General features: G+C 37.7%; 1 protein-coding gene and 1 pseudogene across 5 annotated transcripts; one reads left to right on the top strand and one right to left on the bottom strand.

The window, feature by feature from the left end:
• The first annotated feature begins 447 nt into the window (after positions 1-447).
• On the top strand, positions 448-624 carry LOC121983409 (annotated as a pseudogene).
• A 7,058-nt stretch (positions 625-7,682) lies between these two features.
• LOC121983189 lies at positions 7,683-9,150 on the bottom strand. Of its 5 annotated transcripts, none has more exons than XR_006112421.1 (3): positions 8,784-9,150; positions 8,130-8,697; positions 7,683-8,030 (listed from the first exon to the last, which is right to left on the bottom strand). XR_006112421.1 is itself a non-coding variant. In XM_042536144.1 (3 exons), exons 1-3 carry the CDS (start codon positions 9,079-9,081, stop codon positions 8,283-8,285), a joined length of 444 nt encoding a protein of 147 aa, XP_042392078.1. In that variant the 5' UTR covers positions 9,082-9,150; the 3' UTR covers positions 7,683-8,282. The 5 variants fall into 5 exon arrangements, 4 of the variants coding, with proteins under 4 accessions (XP_042392078.1, XP_042392079.1, XP_042392080.1 ...); XM_042536144.1 differs by having other exon boundaries at positions 7,683-8,311; positions 8,581-8,697; XM_042536145.1 differs by having other exon boundaries at positions 7,683-8,302; positions 8,581-8,697.
• Positions 9,151-9,382: the final 232 nt, after the last annotated feature.

Raw genomic sequence — 9,382 nt, 5'->3', positions numbered from 1 at the left:
TAAATTTGTGATTGCTATTTAGTAACAAAGGTTTTAAAAAAAAATCATGAAATTTAGATATTTCTACCTGAAGTAAGGAGTCATGGCATTTATGTTTGGAAGAAATTTTATTTTGAGAAATTTTAAAAAAAAACACCATCTCATTGAAAGATTTTATATATCTGTCATTTTTTAATGCATTTCAGAACGATTCATTTGTTCCCCCTCTTTCTAAATGGGAAAATTCTTCAAATATGGAATGTGAATTAAATTCATATTTTTACTATTTTATTAAGAATCTGAATTTTTATTAATTAATTTTGGTGAAGTCTAAAATAAAATAAAATTATGTTAATATCTTTTTTTCAATATAATTTTTTCAGATTATTTTTTATATAAAAATATGAACTGTTATGGTTCTCCTTAATCCCATATTTTATAATTGACAACACCACAACACTAGAAAATATATCTTTCTCGACCTTTTAGCTAAAATCAAGTGTAGTATTTATTTTTATCAGTTAATATTCAATATAAAAAATTAAATTAATTTTTTATAAGACAGAGTTCATTACAGTAGCTTGCTGTTGCAATTCTCGAGCATCCCCTTGCATTGCTTTATTGTATGAGTCTAGTGCACTCTTACCAAATTCAATTTATGGGTTTGAGACACTAATTTATGCGTATTCATATATTATATTATACATACTAAGACAGTAAACCCACACAAAGATTTATCTCAAGCATCTCCTTATATTATTGCATTATTGCTCTGCTGTTTGTGTATACTGAGATAATAAACTCACACAAAGATTTATCTTACTTTGGGTTCTCATGGTTGGTTCCGTTTTAGCCATGGATACCATTTTGGATTCATGAGTGTTTCATTGAAACAGTCAATTTTTACACTCATATAGGTGACACTTCTATCAAGAGTATCCTACCATACTCCACCTTATAAAGGTATAGAGGTCATTAAAAGCATAAGCTTATCCTCACTACATATGGTAGGACAACACAAGTTCATCCTACGATTGGGATAGAGATAATGATAATATATCTCGTGTGTTGTAACACAATTTCTGTAACTTCATTTTCCCATTGAACTAAGATCTTGGGATATCCCGTCAACAAGGTTGGGTTACTGTTACAGTCATTTTTATTTGTAGATTTTTAATCTCATTCCTCTCGATGAGCAGTATACTTAATCTCGACTTAGCCCCTTCGTAAGAGGATCTGTCAAATTATCTTTGAACTTGACATAGTTGATTGCAATCACTTTGTTTGAGATCAACTGCCTAATGGTATTGTGTCTACGACGTATATGTCGAGACTTACCATCATGCATACTACTCTGTGCCCTTCCAATCACCGATTGCCTATCACAGTGTATAAGTACGACGGGCACAGGTTTCATCCAGCTCGGATATCTTCCAAGAAATTCCGCAGTCATTCAGCTTCTTCAGCTGCTTTGTCTAATGCTATAAACTCAGATTTCATAGTTGAACGAGCTATTCATGTCTGCTTTGTGGATTTCCAAGATACCACTCCTCCACCGATTGTGAATACATACCCACTAGTAGATTTGGAATCTTTTGTATCTGATATCCATCTAAGACAGCAGGATACTTTTCGTAATGTAATCCATAGTTCATAGTATATTTCAAATATCTAAGAACTCGTATCAATGCTTTCCAATGGGTGTCGTTTGGATTACTCGTAAAACGACTCAGCTTGTTGACCGTACAGACAATATCCGGACGTGTATAGTTTGTGAGATACATCAAGTTACCTATTATCCGAGAATATTCCAATTGTGATATGGCCTCACCATGATTTTTCGCTAAGTGTTGACTTAGATCCATAGGTGTTTTCACTATAGAGAGATCATTCGCATTGAACCTTTTCAATACTGACTCTACATAATGGGATTGTGTCAAAACTATCCCATCGGATGTTCTGAGAATTTTAATTCCCGATATAACATCTGTTAGATCCATGTCTTTCATATCGAAATTCTTGATCAACATTTTCTTTGTACTCATGATTACCTCATGATTACTGTTCATTATAAGCATGTCGTATTAGAATGTACATTAAAAGCGTAGCTTTTTGTATAAATATTTATTTTGAAATGAGAATCACATTAGTCAAATGTCTGCATTTCGTTAAATGCAGTTATCCATTTAATTTATATTATAGATAACATGATGTGTGGTGTCACACAAAAGATCATGTTATCGGTTCTTTATAAATTATAAATAGTAGCTCACAACCAAAATGGATTGGGACAAACATTGGAATGGTTGTAGTGTAATTTTGTCTTAGTTTATCTTGACTATAAAATTACACTAGTACACTATCCGTGTATTGAGCAAGACCATTTGAGGTTGTTCCTTTTATACTGACTGCATAAAAGAACAGAACCTCTGTTATTATGGATGTGCGTACTCTTAATCTCGATATAATAACAAGCACATATATTTAATATTTATTTTTTTAATTTATCAAAGAGTAAGATTTATTCATTAAATCAATAGGCCCGATAAGTTGAGAAATAATATTATTTATATGGTGTGTTGTTGATTATAGAAGGAAACTGTGTCCTAGTTATCTAGGTTGATAATGTCCCCTTGAGGAGCTCATAAGGATTGTCATGTAAACCCTGCAGGTAGACTTAGTCCGACATAATAATGAAGTTGGGTGATACTACTCTTGGAGCTAGATGTTAATTAAGTGAGTTGTCAGTAACACATTTAATTAATGAACATTCGATATCTTAAACACAGGGAGATTAACGCACTCATGATAAGAAGGAGCTCATAATTTAATATAGGCTTGGTGCGGTAGTTCAATAATAACTCTTTAGTGGTATGAGTTATTATTAATGAACTTGAGTTGAGTGTTCGGGTCAAACATAGGAAGCTCAAGCTCATCAGGAGGTCAAAACCAATTCCTCCTCTAGGTCCCTGTTGTAACCTCTATAAAGCCTCGCATTCACCCATTTTGATTATCCTTCTTATCCAAGAAAGGGGTCGACCACATCCTTGCTTGGTGCCCAAGCAAGGGGCCGACCAAGCCATGCTTGGTGCCCAAGATGTGGGTCGGCCAAGCCTTGCTTGGTGTCCAAGCAAGGGGTCGACCATACCATAAAAGAAGAGAAAAGGAAGTTTTTATTTAAAATAAAATTTTATTAAAATCTTTCCTTTTATGGTTATCTACAATGGTTTAAAAGAGAGATTTTAATTTTATTAAAATCTTTCCTTTTTGTAAACAACTATTATAGAAATAAAAGGAAGATTTTGTTTAAAACCAAATTTTGTTATCTTTCCTTTTATAACTATTTACAATGGTTTAAAAGAGAGATTTTAATTTTATTAAAATCTTTCCTTTTTTCGTAAACCATCCACAATAGAAATAAAAGGAAAATTTTATTAAAACTTTCCTTTTTTACCGCTAGCAAAGAATATAAAAGATGAGGAGGGTGGTGCCCAAAGATAACCTAAGTTCTCTCTCTTTTATTCTCTTTGGTGGCCGACCTCTTCTTCTATCTATCTCTTTTTAAGCCAGTGCCCCACTTCTTCCCTTTCTTCCCTCTAGGGTCGGTGCCCATCTCACCTTGGTGGTCACGGCTTGAAGGAGAAGAAGAAGCACTTGGTGGCCGGTTGCTTAGAGGAGAAGAAGGAGGAGGTGCCTCTTCGCTTTGCATTCTTTGTGGCCGAGAGTTTGGAAAGGAAGGAGAAGGTCGGGTGTCTTTGTCTTGGTAGATCGTCGCCCACACGACGCCCAAGAGGAGGAGAGGATACAACAGAAGATCAAGAGGTCTTTAAGATGCAAAGAAAGATATAACTAGTTAATTGTTTCTGTTGTGTACTAGTTTAGTTTTCCTTTGTATGAATCCTGAAATATGAATACAAGAGGCTAGCGATCTTGTGCTTCGATTGAGATCTCTATAGTTAAACCTAGGGTTTACTGTAAGGAGTTTAAATATTCAATTTCTTTGAAATGCTTTGTCTAGGAAGTGGTGGATGCTCTCATACCTAAGAAGGTCGAGTGCCTCACCAACGACTTGGAAGTCAATCCTTGAAATAAATATTTAATCAACTTCTGTAATATGGTTTAACTTCTGATGAACACATGGGTTGAACTTGGATTAATAATATTAAGTTTCGTTTGTAATCCAAGTTTAACTTCTAAAAAACACATGGGTTGTTAGGAAAAGTTCTATGCTTGTATAAATTTTTGTACAGGGGAAACAGAACGGAATTCCGACAGCACTCAACATGTCATCTACGTATAGACAGATCATTACATGACCTTCAGGTGTGCTTTTGACATAAATGCATTTGTCACATTTATTTAGTTAAATCTTTCGTGTCATTGTTTAGGCGCTTGTTTAAGTCCGTACAACAACTTAACAAATTGACACACCTTTTCCTCTTTTCCTAGAGCTACGAACTCCTCGGGTTGCTCCATATAGTTTTCTTCTTCCAACTCACCATTTAATAACACAGTCTTAACATCCATTTGGTGTATTTCAAGGTCATACAGTGATGCGATGACTATCAGCACTCGTATGGATATAATCGTTGTCACCGGTGAATAGGTATCAAAGTAGTCAAGGTCTTCCTTTTGCTTGTACCCTTTGGCTACAAGTCTGGCCTTATATTTGTCAATTGATCCATCAACTTTATACTTGCATTTTAGTATTCACTTACAACCTAATGGTTTGGTACCAGAAGGAAGGTCTACTAGTTCCCAAGTATGGTTATTCATGATGGACTCGATTTCACTATTGACGGCTTCTTTCCACATTGGGACGTCCGAACTAGATAGAGCTTTGCTTAATGTTCTTGGATCCATTTCATACATAAAAGTCATGAAGTCTTGCCCGAACGATTTCTCAACTCTAGCTTGTTTGCTCCGATGTGGCTCTTCGCTTTGATTGTCAATAGTTCTTTTACGACAACTAAGTTCAGAAACGTCATTTTCATTAGGACTTCCGTTGTTATCACTTTGAACGTTTCTCTTCTTATTTGGAAATATGTTTTCAAAGAATATCGCATTCCGAGATTCTATGGTTGTTCCTACATGAATATCAGGAATGTCTTACTTGTGAACTATGAATCAATATGCACTACTGTTATGGGTATATCAGACAAATATCGCATCGAACGTTTTAGGTCTGATCTTTACTTGCTTTGGCTTAAGTACTTCAACCTTTGCTAAGCACCCTCATACCTTTAGGTATTTGTACGATGGTTCGCCGCCTTTCCATAGTTCATATGGTGTTTTATCGTTTTTCTTGTGAGGGATTTTATTGAGAATGTGGTTTACTGATAGTATAACTTCCTCCCACAAGTTCTGGGGTAAGCTTGAATTTATCAACAAAGCATTCATCATTGCTTTTAGTGTCCGATTTTTACGTTCGACAATACCATTTGATTGAAGCGAGTAAGGCATCGTTGTTTGATGGATAATGTCAGATTCTGAACAAAACTCATTAAACAGTACACTATATTCTCCTCCTCTATCGCTACGAATTATTTTAATTCGTTTATCAAGTTGATTTTCAACTTCTGTTTTATAAGTTCTGAAAGTTTCTAATGCTTCATCTTTACTTCTTAAAAGAAAGACATAACAGAATCTCGTGCAGTCATCGATAAAAGTAATAAAATACTTTTTACCTCCTCTAGTATGCACGAATTTTAAGTCACATAGATCACTATGTATTAACTCTAGAGGAGTCGTTGACATTTCCACCGAATGAAAAGGTAGTCTCGTCATTTTTGCTTCTACACACACTTCACATTTGTATGTTTCGTCAACATTGACGTTTGGTAATAAATTTAACTTGACGAGACATTTCAAAGTATTATTATTGACATGCCCAAGTCGATCATGCCACAAATTAAAATACTCAACAACATAGTTGGAAGTTTTTATTTTATTATTATCAAATTCATGGTGTACAGTCATTACAACCATTTTGAACAGACTCTGTTCTAAATACCCTTTACCTACGAATACACCATTTTTCATAAGTACAAAGTTGTTTGACTGTAACACTAGTCTGAAACCACCCTTAACAATTGTTGATCCAGAAACTAGGTTTTCCTGATATCGGGAACATGGAGCACATCAATGAGCGTTAGCTCTTTCCCAGACATCATTTTCAGAACAACTTTCCTGAGTCCGACAATCGGGGATGTCATGGAATTGGCCATATAGAGTTTTCTTCCACTTATCGGAGTATACTTGGAGAACATCGTCTTATTAGAACAGATATGACGGGTTGCTCCAGGATCGATCCACCACTACTTCGGGTTATCCACCACCGTGTTAGCTTCAAACATGACCGCAGTGAGATCCAATTCCATGTCGTCAGAAGTTATGACTTGGTTCGCAACATCCTTCTGACTCTTGGTTGGTTTCTTTGGGCATTTGCAATCCTTGGACATGTGTCATGGCTTTCCGCAGTTGTAATATGTGCCCTTGAATTTCTTGCCTTGAGCATTCTTTTTGGATTTCTTCGGCTTTTTGTCTTTTGGCTCAGCTAGGTTGGACATCTCGTCGACTACCTGCTTCATTCCTCTAGAGTCAGACATCTTTCGATTATCTTTCTCTATTCGTAGCCTTAGGATTAGGTCTTCAAGTCTCATCTTCTTTTGCTTGTGTTTTAGGTAATTTTTGAAATCCTTCCACAACGGAGGGAGTTTCTCGATTACCGCAGCTACTTTGAACAACTCGTTCAGCTTCATGCCTTCGGCATCTAGATCATGCATTATCAGTTGCATGTCTTGGACTTGAGATATTACGCTCTTGGAATCCAGCATTTTGAAATCCAAAAATCGACCGACGATGAATTTCTTCAACCCGACGTTTTCGGTTTTGTATTTCTTTTCAAGTGACTCTCATAGAGATTTTGCCGTCTCTATTGAACAATACACGTTATATAATGCGTTGCCCAATGCGTTGAGAACGTAGTTACAACACAGGAAATCTCCGTGCGACCACGCATCGCATACAGCCTTACTATTGGAATTACCTTCCATAGCGACTGGCGGGTCTTCATGCAAAAACTGTACGAGGTTTAATGTTGTCAGGTAGAACAACATCTTCTGTTGTCATCTTTTGAAGTCGGCTCCATTAAACTTTTCCGACTTCTCTCCGGTTGGAATGGCGGTTGGAACGTTATTGATTCCAGCCAACAGTTTGCACGAAGCAAATTCGTCTTAAAAATGTTGGGTCCTTTATTGCTGATGCAAACTGAGTGCAGGCAGAATGATAGCATACCACCGTTTTCGGCTAAGTCGAGGTTAGAGTTAGACTCTATCTCTTTAAGACGAATTTGCCCCGCACACGGTGCTCACGGAATACGGCAATCGTCTCCCAAGATACAACAACTTTTATCTTGCGATAGCAGCATTGCAAATCGCAAGACCTCCGAACCGAGGAAGCTTCTTGAACTCTCCAATGCAAGATTGCAATGCTTGCTTTGCTTGAAAGGAAGTGAGTAAATGAATAAGTATGTTGTTGGATCGTAAATTCGACAGAGGAGGGGGGGAGTGAATATCGATTAAAAACTTGAGCGAGTAAATACGCAGCGGAATAGGTGAAAAACACAACAAAGCTAACACAGAATTAATTTACTTAGTTCGGAGCTTATGTCGACTCCTACTCCAAGGTCCACACTCATCGAGTACTTTCGTTGGATAATCCACTAGCAATTCGTAAAATATTACAAGTTTAAGTACAAATGCTATTAAGGAAATAATACCGACAATAATTAGAAAAAGAAAACAGTAGCACTTTGTTGGAGGAGCGTTGCAGGAGCACAAGAGAGCGGATCATTCGTTGTTGTTTTTTGGCTCTGACCTTTACCCTCCTTATATAGGAGATTCGGGGCGCCTGGATCCCTTCGGACGCCCTGAATGTGACGTAGTCGAGCCAACCAAGGCGCTCCACGTGGCGAAGCTCGTTGGGGATAAATTTTGCATTCCGAGAGCCCGGATCCCTTCCAGGCGCCCGGACCTCCACTTTTTAGCAACCTGCAAAAAAGAGTTAGTCCGAAGTAAAATGCAAACTACCCTGTAAAATAAAATGTTAGCACAGTTAAAGAATAGAGTAGTAATTAGATTCCGTCTCACCGCGACCGGAATCTAGCCAAGATCTCAACTTAAAGTTCCGAAATAGTTCTGAGTTGGATCGGCGCTTAAGTTCCCTTCCCGGAAATGCGTCCTCATAGTCACTCCCCTCCCGTGACTTATCTCAACTTACCCACCAGACGTCCGATCAACCCTTCAACCCGTCTCAGCAGGCACTACATACACTAACATTTATAAATGACTTACATTATGCCATTATCTATTTCTCTCAAGACAAAACAAACTAAAATCAAGAAGCATCCCAATGAATGAAGAATGCAGAGAAAAACTAATAACCACAAATTATCTAATCTACTAGACCACATTACACTAGATATAGTTGTGTTCAATGATTGCACTAACACGATAGGGGTTATGGCCCAAAGGAGAAACAACTAGCCATATATAGTCATTATCGATCAGCAATCGACAAAGAAGAATAAAGAATAAATACCCAAGCCATCGGTTCCATCCTGTTGTTGTTCAACCTGGTCATCCGTTTCCACTTCAGCAGCCTCTGACACCTCTAGATTTTGGTCGCCATTTTCTGCATGGCCCGCTTTTACCTCATCTGCTCAACAACCAGCGTATCCATGACACACATCGCAAAGAAAAGGAACCAGTGAGTACTCTATGAAAGGATAACAGCATAATTACCAGAATCTTCCACCAAGGCGCTCCCAGCTACCTCACCGTCGCCCGATCCGGGCTCGGCGGCGGCTAGGGAGGGGATCTCGGTCGAGAACTCCTGCTTCTTGTCTGGCGCACCATCAGCGTGGTGAGAGGGCTCCAGATCATCAAGTTTTCGTTTGCGGTTCGCGGCGGCAGGTACGATCTCGTCAGGCGTGGCGTCAGATTCACAGAGTTGCGGCGATTCCGCTCCTCCGGAGGCCTTAATTCCTTCTCCTACTTCTTCTACAACGGACGGCGCCACCTCCACTTCGGACTCCGCCATCGGTGGTTGAACACGGAGGAGTTAAGTTCCAGTAGGATTTTGGAAAGGATCGAGAAAACAGAGGTACAGTGGACTGTCTTGCTCCAGGTGTATATATATATATAAATGGCAGAGGTCAATGGGCTTGGGCTTACACGGTTGAAATGGGCTCGAAAGAGAACCGAATAATTTGTTTTATATTTATTTTAAGAGTTTTTTTATTTGTAAATTTATTTATAAGAAATTTATTAATGGATATCATTTATAAATTTTTTTATTAATATTATTTATAAACATGATTTATGACTAATTTATTATTTTC

This window comes from Zingiber officinale, chromosome 5A (genome assembly GCF_018446385.1).
Source record: "Zingiber officinale cultivar Zhangliang chromosome 5A, Zo_v1.1, whole genome shotgun sequence".
Taxonomy (NCBI): Eukaryota; Viridiplantae; Streptophyta; class Magnoliopsida; order Zingiberales; family Zingiberaceae; genus Zingiber; species Zingiber officinale.
Note: the sequence above shows the minus strand (reverse complement) of the source record. Positions and strands in the feature narration are given on the sequence as shown.

Coding starts and splice junctions, on each gene's coding strand:
- LOC121983189 (XM_042536143.1), bottom strand. CDS start 9,081: ATGGCGGAGTCCGAAGTGGAGGTGGCGCCGTCCGTTGTAGAAGAAGTA. Junction 8,698..8,783: donor CGCCTTGGTGGAAGATTCTG/GTAATTATGCTG, acceptor GTTGTTGAGCAG/ATGAGGTAAAAGCGGGCCAT.